This window comes from Apiospora phragmitis (genome assembly GCF_038363925.1).
Source record: "Apiospora phragmitis strain CBS 135458 chromosome Unknown utg000010l:1.0-9815664.0:1.0-9183399.0, whole genome shotgun sequence".
NCBI lineage: Eukaryota > Fungi > Ascomycota > Sordariomycetes > Amphisphaeriales > Apiosporaceae > Apiospora > Apiospora phragmitis.
In genome coordinates, this window is record NW_027117409.1 from 5,520,340 (window position 1) to 5,540,985 (window position 20,646).

At 53.6% G+C, this 20,646-nt stretch overlaps 9 protein-coding genes across 9 annotated transcripts; 4 read left to right on the plus strand and 5 right to left on the minus strand.

The window, feature by feature from the left end:
- Positions 1-1,777: 1,777 nt before the first annotated feature.
- On the minus strand, positions 1,778-3,357 carry PG994_011435 (RNA recognition domain-containing protein; the record flags this gene model as incomplete). Its single annotated transcript, XM_066862844.1, has 4 exons — positions 1,778-1,783; positions 1,840-2,200; positions 2,258-2,844; positions 3,115-3,357. The coding sequence occupies 4 exons, from the start codon at positions 3,355-3,357 to the stop codon at positions 1,778-1,780; spliced, it is 1,197 nt and encodes a 398-aa protein (XP_066711954.1).
- Positions 3,358-3,891: 534 nt separating this feature from the next.
- On the plus strand, positions 3,892-4,125 carry PG994_011436 (uncharacterized protein; the record flags this gene model as incomplete). Its single annotated transcript, XM_066862845.1, has 1 exon — positions 3,892-4,125. One exon carries the CDS (start codon positions 3,892-3,894, stop codon positions 4,123-4,125), a length of 234 nt encoding a protein of 77 aa, XP_066711955.1.
- Positions 4,126-4,776: 651 nt separating this feature from the next.
- On the plus strand, positions 4,777-5,811 carry PG994_011437 (mitochondrial 54S ribosomal protein mL54; the record flags this gene model as incomplete). Its single annotated transcript, XM_066862846.1, has 3 exons — positions 4,777-4,782; positions 5,010-5,439; positions 5,555-5,811. 3 exons carry the CDS (start codon positions 4,777-4,779, stop codon positions 5,809-5,811), a joined length of 693 nt encoding a protein of 230 aa, XP_066711956.1.
- A 490-nt stretch (positions 5,812-6,301) lies between these two features.
- Positions 6,302-7,862, minus strand: PG994_011438 (TAFII55 protein conserved region-domain-containing protein; the record flags this gene model as incomplete). Its single annotated transcript, XM_066862847.1, has 3 exons — positions 6,302-7,003; positions 7,186-7,371; positions 7,458-7,862. 3 exons carry the CDS (start codon positions 7,860-7,862, stop codon positions 6,302-6,304), a joined length of 1,293 nt encoding a protein of 430 aa, XP_066711957.1.
- Positions 7,863-8,945: 1,083 nt separating this feature from the next.
- On the plus strand, positions 8,946-9,730 carry PG994_011439 (uncharacterized protein; the record flags this gene model as incomplete). Its single annotated transcript, XM_066862848.1, has 2 exons — positions 8,946-9,399; positions 9,483-9,730. The coding sequence occupies 2 exons, from the start codon at positions 8,946-8,948 to the stop codon at positions 9,728-9,730; spliced, it is 702 nt and encodes a 233-aa protein (XP_066711958.1).
- A 994-nt stretch (positions 9,731-10,724) lies between these two features.
- Positions 10,725-11,114, minus strand: PG994_011440 (uncharacterized protein; the record flags this gene model as incomplete). The annotated part of the gene is made up of 1 exon (XM_066862849.1): positions 10,725-11,114. The coding sequence occupies one exon, from the start codon at positions 11,112-11,114 to the stop codon at positions 10,725-10,727; it is 390 nt and encodes a 129-aa protein (XP_066711959.1).
- Positions 11,115-12,118: 1,004 nt separating this feature from the next.
- On the minus strand, positions 12,119-13,159 carry PG994_011441 (uncharacterized protein; the record flags this gene model as incomplete). The annotated part of the gene is made up of 1 exon (XM_066862850.1): positions 12,119-13,159. One exon carries the CDS (start codon positions 13,157-13,159, stop codon positions 12,119-12,121), a length of 1,041 nt encoding a protein of 346 aa, XP_066711960.1.
- A 400-nt stretch (positions 13,160-13,559) lies between these two features.
- Positions 13,560-14,111, minus strand: PG994_011442 (uncharacterized protein; the record flags this gene model as incomplete). The annotated part of the gene is made up of 1 exon (XM_066862851.1): positions 13,560-14,111. One exon carries the CDS (start codon positions 14,109-14,111, stop codon positions 13,560-13,562), a length of 552 nt encoding a protein of 183 aa, XP_066711961.1.
- A 2,512-nt stretch (positions 14,112-16,623) lies between these two features.
- Positions 16,624-19,288, plus strand: PG994_011443 (glycosyl hydrolase family 15; the record flags this gene model as incomplete). The annotated part of the gene is made up of 9 exons (XM_066862852.1): positions 16,624-16,753; positions 16,822-16,834; positions 16,928-17,301; positions 17,429-17,876; positions 17,937-18,304; positions 18,366-18,389; positions 18,439-18,621; positions 18,695-18,927; positions 18,986-19,288. The coding sequence occupies 9 exons, from the start codon at positions 16,624-16,626 to the stop codon at positions 19,286-19,288; spliced, it is 2,076 nt and encodes a 691-aa protein (XP_066711962.1).
- Between the last annotated feature and the right edge of the window lie 1,358 nt (positions 19,289-20,646).

Consider the following 20,646-nt stretch of genomic DNA (forward strand, 5'->3'; position numbering starts at 1 on the left):
GGTAATGGAGAATGGGAGGGGGCCCAAGGATGCCCACTGATCTTCGTCAGTAGCGCGGAGTCTCATCCGTGTTCGCGGGCAGCGTATGCATACATATGCTTTTGAGCCCCCCGCCTGTGCTCGTTTGTTGCTTGAATGATGGCGGAACTTGAGCGCCGATCCAGTGCTGAGGTCGTGAAAACGTAACGTGCAGAGATGAAACGACAGTGGTTTGCAACAATCCAGAAAACGAAAGAATGGGACAGGAGAAATGATGGCCGGCCTCGAGGGAATGTTGGGCACGGCTGATCCGGGGTCTGACCTTGATTAGATCATGGAGAGAGGTCACGGGTGGCTTTGGTTGGAGTGGAGGGGTCCCAGTACGCTGTAGGGCCCTAATTTGGAAATATGTACCCAGAACAGAGACCTGGAATGGGGGAACCAGGCGAATCAACAGCTGAGCAGTTGAATAGTGGCTTTGTCTCTCATCCTTTGTTCACAGAGGAAGGAAGGTATGTAAGCAGTAAACGATTTATTAAGCCTGGATGCCAAGCCTAGACGGCTGAGACAATGCCTCAGGCCCTTAGCCCAATGACGAGATGCAGCCGTTTAGCACCGCTTCGTATCCTTGATCGGATGTGATTGACTGCTGAGAACGAACGACATCAGCCCAGTCGTGCATAGCACAAGTGAACATGAAACCTCCTATCTCGTTAAAGTTATCTGTTGGAATCATACATCACAAATACCTGCATGCATCATGCAAGATATGGAGGGTAAGGCCAAGATGACATAACACCCCCTCCCCCCCTTTTGTCCCATTCTCATCACAAGAACAGCTGGGCTGTGCGCGTGCTCCTCCCACCCCGCCGCTGACGAGGCCCCATTGACGCACTTACTACACCCAAGCACCAAGGCACCCCAGGAAGCAAGGGCAAGTCCTTTATTTACGGAGCGTCAGCTACTAGTAGTACATAGATTAGATATAAGCAACCATACAGGTAGGTTATCTAGAGCCATCATTGCCCCGACAGAAACTGCGGAAAAAAGGAAAATAATAAAACAGAAGTTGCCAGTGCAGCTACCCAGGTCGTATGTCCTTGGTGACCACGCACCTAGGACCCCTTTCCCCAATATCACAGCAAACCCGTCTTGATTTTATGATAGAACTAATACAGGTCACGCACATATTCGAGAAGCAAGTCAAGGCACCGGGAACAGTGATAGATTAAGCCTATAACTAAGGAAAACCACATCGTACATCGTAGGAAGCATTATACTCACCGAAAGAGCATGGATCCAGAAGTCGTACAGCCGGGAACAGAATGGGGGAATTGTAACGCCTACCAATCATCGCAGGAAAATCATCGTAAAGAATACTTTTCGGAGCCCTCAAACGCCATCATAAGCCCTCTTAGTTTGAAGAGTGGTCCACTCAATGCTGCCGCCAGGCTTTCATAAAGAGCTTCGTCCCATCTTCGTGACCGCAAGTTAGCCCACAGTGCCCTCAGAAGGAAAAGCCGACGAGATGATTGTGTTTTGCCATCAAGAACATGGGAACGCTTGGAAGGAGAACCCGACCAAGTTTCCGTCCTGCTTCTTCATTCAGCCCACAAGCCCACGGAATCACATGGAGGGTACCCTCCAATTAAGCCCTCAGGTGTATCGCAACTCGGTCAACAGACCGAGTATAGCCCTCGAAGCCCACAACTCCCACAGGAGTGAAGTTCTAAGAAGCCGACAACCCACATAGCCAACCGTCTTGTGTCAATGAGCCCTCATGTGCGGCAGATCGTGTTTAGAACTGGGAATGGTGAGTTAGTAGAGATTTCGAGCGTATGGTAGTGCGCGTCAACATACCGTGATCTTCTTTCCCTGGAAGCCGCCACCACCGCGACCACCACCGAAGCCACTACCGCCACCGCGGCCACCTCCACGTCCACCAAAGCCACCACGGCCTCCGCGACCACGATCGCCACCACCGCGACCGCCGAAACCACCGCCACCGCGGCCACCACCGAAGCCACCACGGCCACCACCACGGCCGCCGAAGCCACCACCACCCTCACGGGGAGGACGCTGGCTAGCGTAGTCGAGGCGGACGGCACGAGAGCCACGACCCTCACCAATGTAACCGCCGTTCATGGCGTTGAAGGCAGACTTGGCATCATCGATGCTGTTGAATGTGACGTAACCGAAACCCTTGCGGTTGCCCGACTCACTAGAAAGGAATTAGCGACAGAACATTTCGCGTAGTAGTAGGTATGTTGTAGCTTACGGGTCAGTGGGCAGACGAAGGCTCTTGACCTCAGCAGCTTCGCTGAAGAAAGCAGTGACCATATCCTCATCAGCATCAAAGGGTAGGTTGCCGACGAAGAGGGTATCGCTTTCGGGGCTGACGGTATCGCCGTGCTTCTGGGCACGGTCGTTGGCACGGTCGTTGGGGGTGGCCGCGTCATCAGATCGAGGCTTGGAGAAGTCGAGGTTCATAGCACGACCTTCGAGCTCGAAGCCGTGCATCTTCTCGTGGGCAGCCTTGCAGGCCTCGGCGGTCTTGAAGTCGACGTAGCCGAAGCCACGCGACCGCTGCATGTGCTTGTCGGTAACGACTCTGGCACTGTTCAGCCCATCGCACTCCTCGAAGGCCTTGTACAGGAGGTCATCATCGATACCCCAGCCCAGGTTGCCGACGAAAAGAGTGGTGCCCTCCTCTTCGCCGTTGTTCTCCGCCTTGGCCTTCTTGGCAGGGGCGGCAGACTCGTCGTCGGCCTTGCGCTTCTTGGAGACAGGCTCGGCAGCCTTCTCCTTCTCCTCGGAGTCAGAAGCGTCGGAGTCGGAAGAGTCGTCTGAGTCCTCGCCGTCATCCTCGGAATTATCAGAATCGTCAGAAGACTGTACCACATGTTAGCAAGCTATCGTTGGTGTGAGTGAAAGGTGGGAGTCGTGGTGGTCTAGACGTACCTCCTTCTCGGCCTTCTTGGAGGCAGCAGCGGTCTTGGCGCCACCTCCTCAGCATCGCTGTCCTCCTCATCAGAGTCGGAAGAGTCGGAAGAATCGGAAGAGTCGGACTTCTTGGCCTTGCCGTTGGTCTTGGCCTTGGCAGCAGGCTTCTTGACTACCTTCTCGGCCTCAGACTCGGAATTCGGAGTCGGCAGAGTCGTTGGAGCTCTCCTCAGACTCATCAGATTCCTCCTCCTCGCTGTCCGAGGACTCGGACTGAGACTCGACCTTCTTCTTCTTCTTGAGGTCCTTGGCAGAAGCCTTGGGGGCAACCTCCTTGGCGGCCTTCTTGGACTTGGAAACACCAGCGCTCTTGACAGAGGTAAGGGGATCGGCCTTAGCGGCCTTGCCGGTAGCTTGCTTGGTAGACTTGCCCATTTTGAGTGATTGTGAAGAGATTGATGGGAAGTGAGTGATGGGAAAAAGATGGAAGGTGCAAGGTGAAGTCTGCAGTACAAGAAGGAATGCTGGAGGGAGCTCTTGACTTTTTATCTGCGCCTGCGGAAAAAAAGTGGTTGGCAGATACTTTTTTCTGGCAGAAAACTCGGACCCTTGAGTTTTTGCAAGTGGAGAGGTGGGGATCGGAACTTTTTAGCTTGGGGACTTTTAGGCGGTGAATTTGATATGGAGATGGGTGATGTGATAGATTATCGATAGCGCACGGACGGGGCGACTACTGATAAGCCAAAAGATGCTTCTGCCTTAGACTTAAGGCTTGAAGCCTCATTATGTAAGCGGACAAGGCCCAACTTCGAGCTGCACTTAGGTAAGCTTTGGTTTGAGTGCGCCGTGCGATCAGTGAGAAGAAGCTCCGACACGAGAGGCCAATTCCCACCCCCAACGCCGGAGTACACAACACGACCGAAGAAGCCATCTCACCCCTCCAGCTCCCAGTTTTCTATCGAGCCAAAGATGCCAACTCCCGAATCCGAGGCTTTCCTGGCCAAGAAGCCCAAGGTCCCGCCTACCTTCGACGGTGTCGACTACGACGACAACAAGGCGCTGAAGGCCGCCCAAGATTCCATCGTCCGGGAGCAATGGGTGCAGGTCATGATGGGACGGCTGGTGCGAGAGGAGCTCAGCAAATGCTACTACCGCGAGGGGGTCAACCATCTGGAGAAGTGCGGTCACCTGAGAGGTCAGTAACATACGCATACATCCGAGAAGCCGTGGAGCGCACACAGGCTAGGATGCTTGCCGCTTTGTCTCTTGTCGGGTACATATAAGTAGAATGAGCTACTAACGAGGCTACAGAGAAATACTTGCAAATGCTCGATAAGCACCGTGTGCGTGGTTTCCTTCTTTGAGCAACAGAACTACTCAACGCCATCGCAAGTTGCGGCTTTGGCTGGGGCCGCAGATGCTACAGCAGCCTCCAAGAAGTCTAAGAAGCAATAAAGGAAAGGATTGGGCACGCAAGCTTGTAGTTGCAGATGCGAATTGCGTGTCAATTGCACTCGGGCTGCCGTGGAAAAGGGAAGGGCCAGACTCCCGAGGACGGTTCTCGAGCGGGCAAACTCGACCTTGTAGAACTACTGGGCATGCAATTGGCCCTTGTATATAGAACGGAATCAATTGCATGAAACACTATATTCTACATTGCCCTCTTTGTTCTTCGGGGTTATCTCGATTAACTCGCATTCAAGGTGACTGTGGGATAGCGTAGGAGCCCAGGCCATACATATTCTTTGAAAACAAACCGTTGCATTACGGTCTGTATTGAGTATAAATCTACCGAAATCTCATCATCGGTCATTTCCCCTATCAATACCGTATAGCCGTTTGAAGGTGTTGGTTATGTTGGTACGTTAGTCGTTGTAAGGTAGCTTATGTCAACTGTAGAATGCGGTACTCCCACACTCAGGATAAAGTGACAGGGGGGCCGTCCGGCCCGCCAAACAAAATTTCTGGAGCTTCTAGCTTGCAACCTAGGTCCCGACCTTTTGAGTGTCCCCCAACGCAAAGGACGACTTGCGCCCGACTATTTTTGAAAAGAATACACCAAACATAAGAATTGGCTCTTTCGCCAGTCAGTTCAGGATGATTTGCTGGCGCTGCCTCCAACGCGCCTCCTCGGGGCTAAGCCGCCCCGTGGTGTCCTCCGCCGCCGCCTCGGCAAGCCGCCAAACCACTATCACCACCACCGCTTCCCCATTCCTCAACCTGCGGGCCCTATCTACATCACTGCCACGATTAGACGCCCCGGCCGCCGACCAGCAGACCGAGACGCCCACCTTCAGCACACCGCTAGCCGACGCCCCGGCCTCGCCCGAAGAAGCGGCCGCGGGCAGCCTCTCGGCGTGCACCCCGGCACCGTCCTGAGCGGTCTCAACTACTTCAAGAACCGGACGGACCCCGTGGCCCTGGCCGACGATAAGTACCCGGAGTGGCTGTGGCGGTGCCTGGACGTACAGAAGAAGCACGACGACGCGACGACGGATGACGCTGCCGACGAGTTCTGTATGTGTGCACCTTTTTCTCCCGAAGCGCCCCACTCCATCACCACACTCACTGCCTTCTCCGTAAATCCCATCTTGTTGTAGTATATGAGTGCTAACCCATTCCCAAACAATAGCCAAATCTAAGAAACAGCGCCGCGCCGCCGCGAAGCGCCAGCGCGCGATCCAGTCCCGCCTGGAGGCCGATGGCAACCTGGAGGCGCTGGCGCCCAAGATCCCGCTGCAGCAGCAGAGCATCAACATGCCCGGTAACGAGGACGGCACGGATGAGGGGGCGATTGCCGCGGTCGAGGCACGCGAGGAGCTCCGCAAGGCCATGCGCAAGGAGCGCAAGGCCAAGATCAAGGAGAGCAACTACCTCAAGAGCATGTAAACGGACGACCGGGCTTGGCCGCCGTAATGGCTCGTACCGTGTCATGCGAAACCCTATAGAGATTTGTACATTTTATACCATATTGGACGCTAGCATTCATGGGGCAGGTGGCATGACAGTATAGAGGTATTAACACTGTACAATAGTGGAAAAGGGGTGATATGTGTAAAGTACTCTTTGGTCATTACTTCGATCTGTGAGGTCGTCACTCGACAAGATATCTGCATCATCATCAATTTTGCATTGCTTGGTATAGACCTGATGAATAGTCTAAGCTCAAACTAGGGTATCATTTATATAAACCTTGCATATCCCGACCCCCCCCCCCCGTGGGTGTGAGCCCATTGCTCAATGTATGCTCCCCTGATTAATTTCGAGCCTTTAAGCTGGTGCTGCAACCTAAACGGCTTTAATGATACAAACCATATCTGTGGTTCGAGTGCTTCGCGCAGCATAGACTGCAACAGCAACAAATGCCAACTGACCCACCTCAGTCGTCGTCTGTAAGGCCGAGCTTTGCTTTCTTGAGAGCGATTTCTTCCTTGGTTTTCTGGATCGTGTTGATGATACGTCTCTTCAAGATCGGGTTTTGCTGGGCTTGAAGTTGCGCCTCGGCGGTAGCAAGCTGTTTCTCGAGCTGGAGCAGGTCCTCCCGCGCATCTCGCTTCTGTAGTTCTTCTTCGTCGAGTTCATCGTCATCGTCGTCGTCGTCTTCCTCGGATATGTCCTCTTCATCGTCTTCGACTTCATTGTCGCTGGGCTCTTGCAGGGGCGCCGCTGGTGTCGCCGCTCCCATGGTCATTGGTGTTGCGGCTTCCATTTGTGTGGCGGGGGTAGCAGCTTCCGCCTCCATATCCATTTCCATACCAGCAAGTTCGAATTCACGCTCGAGGTCCTCGTCATCGATATCAGGCTCATCCTCGTCGTCCTCCGCCCCGGTCTGTGGTCCGAAATAGTCCTCTTCGTCCTCATCCCCTTCAGCGTCGGCGCCCGAGTCTGACATCTCTTCGTCTTCGTTATCCTGGATGTATTCGATTGAAGTTTCGATGGCCTTCTCGTCGTCTGCCATCAGCTTTTTGACCATCTGGCTCACGCTTGCCAGCTGTTTCTCGGTCATGACCTTCCTGAACCTCCGATTTACAGCATCATGCATAGGAGGCGTGAGACCATGGGGCCAACGAAGTTCGGATCGCTGGGCCATGGGGCGGCAAGGCTATTGTCTTGGCATCGGCCTCGTTTTTAACCTTGGCGAAGCAAAGTAGCATCTGTGTGACATCGGAGTTCTTCATCATTGCTTTGCGATCCCACGACTTCATTGCTTCTGTGATTGTAGGAAGGTCGACCAGGACGGCGGCGTAGTGTTCTCTCATCGACCGTAACCATTGCTCTGCGCTCCTTGGCATCAATAAACTGGATGCTTATATCGGCACCGCCATTGGCCTTGGGTAGGCCGATGGTGCCCTTTTCAAGGGCCTCCCGCAGGTATTCTGTCGATGGGCCCGGTAGAGTGCGCAGAATCATCAGGGTCTCTCTAACGGGATCACCTTCCTTATCATCGGCCTCCGAGTCGTAGGCATCGCCCGGGCGGTGTTTGACGGGCTCCCCTTGGCACGCCATTTGATGCCTAGGGGAGTGGTCGCACTGACGAGAGGTGTTGGACCACCGCCTGCTTTCTTGACCTTGATCTTTTTGGAGGCCAAAGGCTGGTCTTCGTCGCTCGAGTAGTTGCGCTTTTTTGACTCGATGACCTTGGCGGTAGGCTTGGGTTGCCTTCCAGCTTTCGTCTTGTGGAGGGCCGGGGTGGTAACTCCAGGAGTGGTAGGAGTGCTCTGTATCTTGATCTTGATTTTCTTTTCCGAGCCGCCAGGCGTTGGGGTGTCGCCGCCCAAAGAAGGCCGCCGTGAAGCAGTATTCAGCTTTAGAATGGGACGGGGGTTCTCGGCAGCGGGTGTTACGGCAGATTTGATGTCGGTAGTAGGTGGCGGCGGCATGCCATGACTGGCGGTGCTCAGTTTCAACGTAGGTTTCTTCGCCTCGTTGACGTCGCCCATGATGGATGGGTGAGTTGTGAGATGTGAGAGAGGCGCAAGCACAGCCAAAGTGTTGGCGGTCTGTGTAGATCTAAGATGTAGCAGGATAGAAGGCCGTGCTTGGTTGTCGTCGATCCGGTGTGAGGCGTTGCAAAGTCGGACTTGAGCTCCAAAGGCTACAAAAGTTAATAATATACGTTAGACACGCCTCACCAAGGACGGGAGGTAATTAATTGATGGAGTCAGTCGCGTCCTGCTGGCTTGACAAGGATGGATTCGATCTGCTAGCGCAACGTGGGGTGGGGGACAGACAGCCTGTGCAGAAGCCTGTGGTGCAGGGTTCAACGGATGTTTCTCTGATGAACATCCAGGCATTTGGCGGCAGATCCTGTGATATAGATTTATATCGTGTCCAATACAAATACATATGGTAACTTCTAACAAACAGCAACTGCCCTCATGCTGTCTGGTTTTCAGATGTATCTTCAGCGACAGATGTGAAATGTGAAATGTTAGGTAAGGTACATACATGTAGGTAAAGCTGAGCTCTCCACCCGAGCTACAAGCGTAATGCAGTGCAGATTCAGTGCAGTGCAGTGAATGAATGTGGACGCGACAGACTCCAAAATCGGGCCGGAGCTTAGCGTTCACAATGTCCGACTCTGCTTTCCACTTTCTTCGAGTTTCCTTCCTTCAAGCGACTTGGCGACTCTCTCGCGCCCATGTTCAACATCACTAAGATTACCAACTTCACCTCTTCTGTAAAATCCCAATTATAACAAACCCACATTCGTTCTCACTATAAAAAACAGGCAGTCACCATACCTCCTTCCCCGCCGCACCTCGTTTGTGCCACCTCCGTTTGTGAGAGGCGCATCCATTTGACGATGCTGTCGTAGAGCCTTTGGATGTCCCGTCCCACATCGCATCGAAAAGAGACAGTGGAGGACCTCCGAGCCCTGGACTGCCACGACGACACTGGGCGGCTTCTTAAACCGCTTCACACCGCCAAAGACAACTCTGCCCACGGACTTTCGACTCCCGCATCTTCTCTCGTTCTCCTCGCGACCCATCATTGTGCGCGTCGCATCCTGCCCCCACGAAATGTCGACCAACGAAGCGCCCCGAGGCGTGCCCTCGACCCAGTACTTCCATGCCCTCCTGCGCCCGGCCATCCTCCAGATCCTGCGTGCGCAGGGCTACTACGCCTGCAGCCCCGCCGTGCTCGACAACGTCACGGAGCTGGCCGGCCGCCACCTGACGGCCCTCGCCGACCGGACAGCCCGCTTCATGGAGACGAATAGCGAGGCCACGCTGCAGCCGACCATCTCCGACGCGAGGATGGCCATGGAGCAGTGCGGCTTGCTCGCCCCCACGCGCTTGCATACGGCGCAGGTCTGGGCCGACGACGAAGACACGAGCGGCGTCGAGGACTTCATCCGCTGGGCCGAGGGCCCTAAAAACGCCAAGATCCGCAAGGTTGCTCAGGCAATCTCAGAACCTACTGGCCTCGAAGACGCGGATGCGGCGGAAGAGCCTGCCAACAACTATCTTGCTGGTAAATACTTAGCATACCTACCTGTGCTTTCCCTTTCAGAGCAAAGAACGATTTGTCAGTTGCTAACGCTGTCTGCCCCATAGCCCTCAAAAAGAAGCACAATAAGAACGATCAGGAATCCAAGTACACTAGTACCGTGCTAGGCAAGGGATATGACCACGGTGATATTTCGGTCGGGGGCGGCCCTGTGGCTAGCGTCAAAGACTGGGAGCAGATGATGCGCGAGGCTGCACGTCGACCGCGTGAGCCTACTCCCGACTCCCGACCTCCCAGCTCCGGGCTTAGTTCGCTTGCCGACGACGATGTCGAGATGATGGAGATAGAGATATAGCGCTAAGTCGGCATCGGAAAGGGTAGGCGTGAATTTCGGCATGGCGTTGGTGGTTATTTTCAGAGACAAAAAGCAAAAGCAAAACGGGCGTACAGGAAGATTAAAGATGGTTACGTATCTTGCGACGACCGCGCCGAGAACAAGTTTAGAGCAGGCGGGTACAATCTCCAGGGTGACAAGGAATACTGGCAAGCAGGGTGACTACCGGGTGATATAGGTGCCTGCTTGGAGCGACAGATGCGCGCAGTTGGATAATTTGTAGTAAGAAACAAATGGCTGATCAGGCGACGACAGGGCATCAAGTTAACCTTGTTGTGCTTGTTCTGGGGGCGTTCTTCGGGTTCGGGCACGATACCCCCTTCCCATATGCTCGGCCCATACATTTGCAAGTATATATTGCGTTTGTGTAGAAATAGCGTAAATACAAATACCAAACAAATCAATGATATGTAGCTTATACGTTTCATGAAGATGGTAAGAATCGCGAAGTTGCATAACACGTGTTGAGCATTCTGAAGTCGGCCCAAGTTATATTGTATCATCATCAGGCTACAAGTAGCTGGCCACCGTAGCGAATGTGTCCAAGTATACAAAGGGAACCTCAACAGCCTCATCCCGCGTTCGGTTCTATTTGCCCAAGACGTTCCTCTTCCTCCCATTTTGTAGCATTTGTAGATGCTGCTGCTACCACTGCCAAGCGTGGCAGCAGGCCGGGCTCGCGCCCATGATTTGAAATTAAAGAGAATATATGTCAGGTGTTCATTCCGGGCATCCTCCTCGCTTTTTCCCGTCCTAGATTGAGCATACCAGGCGGCCAAAGGAAGTTTGGCATAAATAAGAAGAAAATCAAGACCAGACCAGACCGCCTAGTAACGAGCGCAAAATCGCTAATAAAAAAAAAACAATACAGAATGCACGCTTCGACAGATATAGTCAAAAACCGCCGCGCCCAGGAGTACATAAGGAAAAGGAAAAAGGGGCTTGGAGGTGAGTATCACATAACCATACATCTGCTTCCCTTACCGGCCTTCCCATCCTTGGGTGCGGTGGAAGCCCAGGTCACATCCGTCCAGGCGGCGCTACTGGCAGCATCGAGCTCCTTCTCGGCCTTCTTCTGCTTGCGCCGGCCCGCCCAGCCACGGGTCTTGGCGTCCTGCACGTTCCTGGCCGCGCTCCGCCTGGCGCGACTAGGTCGCCGGCTCAGGCTCGTATGGTGCCGCAGAGAAGAACTGGTCAGCTGCGAGGATGACGGCGGGGGCGGGACCACAGGCGGCTGCCCATTAGGACCTTGCTGGCCAATGATGTTACGGCTCTCGCTGCCAGTGTTGCTGTAAACGGTTTCAAGGCGCTCGGCAACAGGACAATTGGGGTCACCAACACCCATAATAGCTTGTGGGTGTCGCGGGATGGGTTCATGAAGCACCGGCCCTGCAGGTGTACCTTGTGTCCCTGCCTGGTCTGGAGTGTCAAAGGCTCCGCTAATGCCCGTTGGTGTGCTAATTATCAACGGAAGCTCAGGGTCGGTGGCACGTGTCGAGGAAAACTTGGCATGAAGGCTGAGCCTGTTCGACGAGGGGGCGCGGTCTCTGCGGATTGCGCCCAATGGGCACCCTTGGGATTTGGAAAGAACCCGAGGCAGGCCGCGGTGCTGGATGGTTCTGACGGTTATGCAGTGCTGACAGCTGGTTCGGGCTGGGTAAAGGGGGCAAAGCGGCTGCCAACATTTCCCTGTTTGAGATATTTATTGCAGGTGCTGAGCGAGGATAACCCGACACAGTTGCCGCCGACAACTGACTGGATTCAGGTTGTGTTTTGGGCAAGTGCTCGCATTCGGAAGCCGTCCAACGACGGGGTCCTGATTTGCTCGGCTGCTTTGGCTCTGTGCCATCTGGGTCGAAGACGATGAAGGTCTTTCCGAGTTGAACGGATCTGGTGTATCGGAAGTTTGATACGGTGCCGCACTCGCAGAATAGGAATTCGATAAAGCTGGTGTGTGGCTTGCGGCAGTTGCGGCAGAATCTGACGGTCTTCTCTGTTGCGTTGCGTGTGTAAGTGCTGGTGGCGGTGCTGAGTCGATGGGCGAAACGTCGTAGATTTCTTCTTGATCAAGATTGGGAAATTGAGAGCCGCTAGTCTGGGATCGAATAGAACTCGAGCCTGGCCGGTCATGGTGGTTTTCGAGGGAGTGTGGCTCACTTCGAGACGCCGACCCGCTCACAGAACGAGGCTGTGACTGACCCAACTGCCAGGACATACGAGAGCGCCGGTCACGGGCTGGAGACGTCTGGAGTTTAGGTAGGTCCAGTCGCGCCGACGAATTACCTGAAGAATGCGATGGCATCTGAGTCAGTTGCGGTGGCGCGGATGGAGGCGGCAGCCGAACTTCTGTCAGAGCAGCCGATGGAGGTGCAAGAGGATGCGCTGAGTGTTGAATACTAGGGTCGAGTCCAACCCAGGGATGGCAGGAGCTCGAAGAAAGGCTGGAGTGTCACCAGGGTCCTCCTTTGAATAGGGCGGTGGCGGTGGAACCCAGTTATCCGCATCACTTTCATGAGGATGCTCAGCTCGCCCGTCAGCTCGGCGATACTGTATGCGCCCATTGGTGGTGGCCGATGGATGGAGACGACGGTTCACTGCGGCTGCTGTGGCAGCGCGTCGCAACGTTGGTCCGGACCGGGGACTTGCATGAGCATAAGGCGCATCAAGAGCCTCCTGGGCTTCTTCCAGCGTTGCCTCCTCTGGCTCATCGCGGGAAGCTGTGCCTGTGTTGGCCCGGCTGCCCGATGCCCCAACGCGCCGCGGCATCAGCGGATCATCGTCGTCGCAGCCCCTGTCGTCTGGGAGTACAGGGAGCCTTAGGAGTGATTCGGCTTGCGCAACAGCAGATGTCGTGGATCGCATCCCACCGGAGCGACCGCCGCGCTTTTGAGCTACAGTCCTCCTTCGGACAATAGCCACTTCGGTATCCAGGTCACGATGCTCCTCTTCCAGCACCTCGGGCTCTTGAGTGCCAACCTCGATCGTGATATCAACCGTTTCACCATCGGTGGTGCCATAATCGAAGTCAAGAATGGTGATTCGACCCCCGTCAACAAAATCAATCCCATCCTCCTCGGTGATTGGCTTTGCTGGCTGTACCCCTCGAGCTGCGACGACGAGACGCTCTTGCAGCGAACTCGAGCCATAATTTGCAACCCACTTAACAGTGCTAACTCCCTCCAACGCTGTCACCTTGCGGCCGCTCACAAATGTATTACGATACTTATCACACAGTATCTGCCACTGAGGGACTCTCCCCCATTTGTCTCTTGCAAGCGGGACGAAGGCGTGCGAACTGAAAGTGAGCTGTTCCGTCGGTTCAACCCTGGTACCCCTGGCTCCAAGGAGGAGTTGGATGTTGTCTCGGGCACCAGATCCTCGGAATTCCATAAATCCATACGTCTTTACTCTCGAAACCGGCAGAAACCAACCCTCCGCAGTAAGTTGCTGCGGGTAATGTGCACGGCAACAGAGTCGTCTGAGCAAATGTATTCGGTATAGGCCCAGTGAAGTAAGTCGTCCCATTGCGCAGATCGTCAATCCGCACAGCTCGGAAGGTTTCGAAACTGCTGTCATAGGTAAAGGTCCAGCTAGCTTCCTCCGAGCTTGACTCTGGAGTAGCACCGCATGGCTGCAGTCGCGGCTTGTATTCGGAAAGAGTATGGACGTGGTCCACAATGCGCTGATGTTATTCTCTCCCATATGGCTCCCGGGATCGTAGTAAGGCGCAGTGAGAATGACCGTGTTTGGTGGTTGTGCGAGAGTGGTCGTTCCGAGTAATTGTGTCCCGTCAAAAGGAGAAGGCCAAAGAATCCACGCCGTCGCACTTGACTGCCCTCCTGTCAGTCGGTAGCGCCCCAGTGTGGAGTGAAGAAACCTCAATGCCCCCTTCATAGGCAGCTGCCAATACACTGCCGCACGGCGACAAGGCTATCGTGCGGGGCGGATTATCCAGAATGAGCGACTGGGTGCGCTTCGGGGGTTGCTGACGAAGGTCATACACGTCTACTTGCATGTCGCTGGATAGCACAGCAAGTAGGCTCGCATCATCCAACGTACAAGCAGAAACTGGCCTGCGCATGATCTTCAGTTCCCTCTTGACGACGAGCTCGGGGCCTCGAATATCCAGGACGTAGATCCGCGACGAATTGTAGGCAAGCAGATGATAGCCCCGCGGCGAAGAAGTAAACTGCATGCCTTCTCCACCAGGCACCGAGGAGGAACTGATTGAATTGGAAACCAGCTTGATGGTGGTTGTACGCGGCCGCAAGTAGGCCTCGAAGAGGTTTCTCTTGACCTCCCGTGCGAAGAGGCGGCAACTTGGGCAAGGCATCGGCGCCATCTTTGTCCAGGCTGGAGGGTTTGGTTTTGTGGCTGGCCGAGTAAGAAGGACATCGGGACAGGTGGTAGGCATAGAGATGTGCCTGTTGCGAAACGCGCCTCCAATTCCAGTTGAGGAGGACCAGAGATGCGAAAGAGTCCGGGTCTGTCAGGCGCAGTATTCTAGAAGCATAGGCGCGTTGTCAGCGGATTCTATTGCTCGAGCATTCAGCATCACGGCGACCTACTGCTCAATTATTTCGTCGGGCAGCCTCTTGAAAGCCGACTGAGCATCATGGTGGGCTGCGGATGATGGCGATGTCGACGGCCGTCTCTTCTCCATGCTTGGCCGCGATGCGACAGCCGTATCGGCAGCGTCCTTCATGTCGTCGGTAGTAAGTACAAATGCTATCACGACATGTAGGTGGGATGACAGTGTTGTTGATGCGGCGCCCCAAGCCTAATAATAAGTCGCCTCCAATGTAACCTAACCTACCTAACCTCTGCTCCGACAGACAATATACCTGTTGAATTAGCCTAGGTTAGACGGTGCCAGGAAGGATGGTGGAGGATGGTCAGTTATTACGTGGGAGCTTGCTATTTAAGCGGAGTTGGCGTTGGGACGGGGCATCCATCCCCCTTTGGTGCCCCCCACTCTGAGCGACTAGGTTAGCGAGTGCCTGTACTCTCCAACTTGTTTTTGTCCAATAGCTATGTACAGTTGGGACCTTTTTGTTTCGTTTTCTCCGAGCAGGCGACAAAGAGGAGAGAAAGAAGATGGTATTGGGTCGGAAAAGCCGCCCGCACGAAGGAGGGAGAAAGGAGGAAGAGGAGGAAGAGGCAAGCGAGTCCCGACTGAGGCGGAGCAAAGCAGTTGGGCCAGACAATAGGCGTCTGTCTGTGCCTTTCAGCTTGGCCTACAGACATCTAAGTACATAGCCTGCGCGCGAAGCAGATGTGTTGCGGGCGCTAGCCCAACTCCTGTCTATGTCCTATGTATCGAGTCAATAGCCTGAGAGACACATATCGACAAACAAGTAGGTAAGTACGCCATGGGCTTACACAAACTCGTGTCAAGTGAAATGGGCCGGGGGTTCAAGTCGCGATCTGCAAGGGTTGGGCAATCAATCCATCACTTCCGCCTATGCTCAGACTTTGCTAGAACAAATCCTCCATGTCAGACAAGTTCTCACATGCGGATTTTTCCTCTTTGTTCTCTCGGTCGAATACCCGCGAAAAGGCCCACTGGGGAGATTCGTACATGCTTGTCTCTGATCCCAGTACAGCACGGACAGGCCTATACGATATGTCGATCCATTGACATTTACTGCGTACTGTAAGTAGTTCAAAGTGTCAAGCTGAGCCAGCCCGTAGAAAGCCCATGATGCCGGGCTTCTCGTAACTGCCGACTACCTGAGGCCCAGACCGCGCTATTCATGCGGTGTTCTCCTTTTTGTTTGAATCATATGTAATGTCGCAAACAGAAGAAAGGAAAAAGCTCATTGGGTCTCCCTAGCGTCGAACCTCAGCTTGCCGGGATCGATGCTATTTATAGCCGAGCCCGACCCGCCTGGACCACCCTAGACCATTTACGGTACTGCTAGATACTGGTGGAACCAACCATCTCCCATCCCCGTCCAGCCGGTGATGAGGGTCTGATGAGGGGACTGAATGGAGTGAATGCCGTGCGTGCGAGAGCGCGGCATGTCCAGATGGGGAAATGCTCGAGGAACCCAATCTCCTCCGCCGTTCTGTCGGTGTATCGCATTCGTATTGATCAGATTATCATGCAGTACAAGTGTCAATTTCCTGACGAGTTGAAGAAGAGTGTGGTGGTACGGATACGCAAGTAGGCAATATAATATATCTGGTGGGTGGGGTTATGTGAGACCTAGGAAAGGTGGCCTGGAGAATGGCGTCCTCGGCCGGCAACTGATGCGCGCTCCATGGCAAACAGTAGTAGCATCTGCATCTATGTAGATATATCTGTATCTACATCGATAGATAAGTAATTGGAATGCGTATCCCTTTCCATATAGTATCACCCCAGCACTGCCCTGCCCAGTGCTTGCCTCGCTCCCCGGATTCTGGAGATACAGATCAATTCAAGCAGCAACAACTCCACACAATGAACTCTTACCAGGCGGGTCATGATGTAAGGGCGAGGGGTTCACGTGGTGCATCCTCATGCCAGCCTTTTGCAGTCATCGTTATGCAGTTCGTTCGTTCATGTAAGGATGCAGAACTGGATGGGGCACTGGAACGCTGGCCCGAAACTCTATTTGCATCTCAGTCGGCGCTACGAACAAGGCGGCCCCGTACTACTTCAACAGCCCGCACGCCAGCCGCCATCGTAAAGCTATCGTCATGGCACACTCCATAGTTTCGCTACCGGTATATATTTATATGCATATGTCTTATCCAGTTGTGGCACCTGCCGCTTGTTTCCTAGCTATACATGTAGACAGACGCCTTAATCGCACATATTCTCGCCCATATCGAACCGAAGCCGGATCTCCGCCTGCGAGCTCAACATGTCTGGTGCATCGTGTAACGTCCTACGCCAGGCAAGCCAGAGAGCCGCCGATTACCTACCCATCGAGAACTATGGCATGATCGGGAACATGCGAACATGTGCCTTGGTTGCGATAGACGGTGGTATAGGTATGCTATGCACATAGGTATCTTGATATGACGCACCACCGCTAACCATTCTCGAACGCTCCGTCTAGACTTCATGTGCTGGTAAGTCTTCGAGAGAGAGAAATGAGTGCTGTAGCATATTGTTGTCCCACTTTGTAAAGGGATTGTACTTTTCCGAACTTCGAATGTAGCAAGGAAAGGAATAGTCGTAACGGCAGCTGACGCAGGTCGTCCTCCCCTGACCAGGCCAGACTTCGATTCACCGTCCCTATTCTGCCGGCTTCTAGATAAGGACAAGGGCGGCCATTTCAGCATCGTTCCTCGCGACGCCTCCTCCTGCACCACGAAGCAGCAGTACCTCCCCTCGTCGGGCATACTGCAGACTCGTTATATCCATGAGGACGGTGTCGTGGACTTGGTAGACTTCTTCCCGCGGCCGAGGATCACCGCCATCCTATCCTCGAAGGGTTACAAGCAGAACGTCTACCGTGAGACAGAGAAAGTTCAGGAGGAGCTCAAGAGATGGCTTGTACGGAGGGTAGAGTGTATCCGTGGAAGACTTGCCCTCGGTACGTTGTTGTTATTGTAGCTGTCCCCGGAAGATTGTTGCTCACATAAATCTCCTGCCAGATATCGATATATTCCCTGCCTTTGGATACGCTTAGGAACCACATGAGACACACATATTGCAGCCAGTAGTCAAGCCGGAAGACCACCAAAGCAAGACCGTCACCTTCTCCAGCCAGAGCTTAAAGCTTCAGCTCGACGTCACCGTCGACAGGGGTGAGAACGAGTCCGACGTCTGCCCTTCGGTCATCTTCAAGAAGGAGGCACGACCCGGCATGGCGGGCGAGGGCGTCGTGGTCAAGATCCTGCTCACCGAGGGCCAGGCCGTCAGCTTTATCCTGCGCGAGGATATCGCACAGCATGTGACGGATCACATCACCACGACGATTATCGATAAACAACAGAACGACACGCAGTCCTTCTGTTTCAGCTGGTTGTCGAAGAGCACCTATAAGGGCGGCTGGAGGGAGGTCATTCTGCGGTCTCTGATAATACTGAAGATGCTGACGTACGAACTGACGGGAGCCATCGTCGCAGCGCCAACCTTCTCCATCCCCGAGGATGTTGGCGGTGGTAGGTAAGCGTGCCGTGATAAGTATCTGTATCTGCTAATGCATTTACTGATGTGCCATCTTAGAAACTGGGACTACCGATTCTCCTGGGTCCGCGACAGCAGCTTTACCATCTACATTCTCTTGCGCCTGGGGTTCACCGAGGAAGCTGACGCGTACATGGAGTTCATGAACCAGAGATTTGTGCACTCTCTCAAACCGGACGGCGGGCTTCCCATCATGTTTACCATCCACGGGGAGACCGATATCCCCGAGATCGAACTTGATCATCTCCACGGCTACGAGGGGAGCCGGCCAGTCCGGATCGGCAACGGCGCCGCTTTTCACCACCAGCATGATATCTATGGGGAGTTGATGGATGGCATCTACTTATACAACAAGTATGGTAAGCCCATCACTTGGGACACCTGGGTTTCGGTCAGAAAGATGCTCGGTAAGAGAAGATATATAGATGATCTCAAGTCCACAGCGGGATTATGCTGATTTATTGTCAGATCATGTACTAACCATCAAGGATGGTAAGCGGCGGTACTGAAAACTCAGAGCACATAGGTTGACATCATACAGATCCCGATATGTCCATCTGGGGAGTCAGGAACCATAAGCAGAACTTCGTCTACTCAAAGATTATGATGTGGGTAGCGTTTGACCGCGGACTTCGTCTCAGCGAAAAGCGCTGCCTACCCTGTCCCAGCCGGCAAAGGTGGCTAGAAGCTCGTGACTCGTTATACGAAGAGATCATGGAGAAAGGTTGGTGCTTTGGATCACACCCAATGCTTTCTCAACTTAACTACAGCCCCTGCAAAGCCCCAATGCTGACCAGGTTTCTTGCAACCAGGCTACAACAAGGAAATGGGGTGTTTCATTCAGAGCTACGAGAACCGGACACATATAGACTCGTCGATCCTCATCGCGCCGCTCGTCTTCTTCATTGCCCCAAACGACCCCCGGTTCGTAGGGACCCTGGAGCGAATCCTCCTGCCGCCCGAAAAAGGGGGGTCTAACCAGCACTGGTCTCGTCTACCGCTACGATACGGAGCTATCCGAAGACGGTTCGTCAATTTCCCTTTCTTTACCCACTCCCTTCCTCCCCTCTCCTATTCTTACACTTCAGTTTACTGACGGGAAATCCTGGGAAAAACAAACAGGAGTAGGCGGTCGCGAAGGCGCCTTCTCGATGTGCACGTTTTGGCTCGTCGAGGCCATGACGCGGGCCAGCGTCTACGAGACCAAGTACCTGACGTGCGCCGTCAACCTGTTCGAGAACATGCTCAGCTTCTCGAACCACCTGTCCATGTTTTCCGAGGAGATCGCGCGCAGCGGCGAGCAGCTCGGCAACACGCCGCAGGCCTTCAGCCACCTGGCTCTCATCAGTGCCGCCTTCAACTTTGATCGGGTCAGGGAGCACAAGCGGTAGGCTATATAGAGCTCAACACCGGTCGCACCTTATCATGTGAACTCCTACCCTGTGTTTTTTCATTTCCTCAGACACCAGTGACTGACGCTCAGCAACGTTTTCAGACCTGACGGCTAGTTATCTAAAAGAAGTATCAATACTATCAAGGGAGGAATTTGTAGACTTAGCATCAGCTATAGCATTTCATTTTCCTCGTACGACCTATACATGTTTTGTTCGAATACAATATGACCCTAGTAGATGCTCACATTCTGAAACCTGAGTCCTAGACGTGACACGATAATAAGAGTGACGTTACCGTAGCATAAGGTATAATAATAATAATAATACAGTCGAACCACAGGTACAGAACCAGGAAGCAGTGAAAGGTACCTACCAGCTCAACAGACACTTATCAAGCCTCCTTTTTAGAGCTTTTGCTGTTGCCGCCCCTCTCGAGCGCCTGCGCTTCTTCTTCCTGCCGCTATTCCTCTTCCTCCGTTGCCTGCATTTTTGGCCGAGCGGCGACGGATCGAGGAGGAATAATCTTGGATTTCGGAAAGCGCTGTCGCCTTCTTCTTCTTCTTCTTCTTCTTCTTCTTCTTCTTCTCCGCCGCCTTCCTAGCCCTCCACCGCACCGTCGCCGCGGGTAGGTACTTGAGGACCTCCTCGGGCAACCCGGCAGAGACGGCGCCGAAGAGGGCGCAGAAGAGACCGCAGCGTCAGTCGGCTAGGCGATGACCCAGGAGGCCTAGTATTGCGGACATGGTGCGTGGTGTTCTTACAGTAATCTTGAAGGGATGTAGATGCTGTTCCTACCGCTGTTGCTCTAGCTGGTGATCGGGCGAGCGCCCGCTACATGTTTAGGTAATTTGGCGTACCAGAAGACGGGGTTAAATTGGGTTGGGCTATGAATAAATATCGAACATTGAAGGATGGTTGGTTGGGTGTAATGTGATGTATTACCGCCAAAATATCGGCTTGATGATACCCCGACTTCGTGAAATATAAATACGACATACAGCCAACGGAGCGGCGGGATGGCTCAATAACCAATCCAAAATAGTACCAAAACATGTGGAAAGCGCAGCGTTCATGAACAGATCAGTTGTATAAAGTCCACATCAGAACGTCTGTCAGTCTCGAAGGACACAGACGCTCTCCTGGGCTATGGTTTCGATGGAGAGGCAGCATGATTGCAAGTAACGCTGAGTAGATAAAATCTAACGATCATTTTGGTCCCGTAGTCTTATAGTGTCTTTATTTTGCCAGCCATAAACGATGAATGCCACATGCCTATGCAAACGTACACATTTTTTGGGTATGCAATACCCCGCGCCCATATACAATGCAATTCCAGCGATGAATACAGACAGACA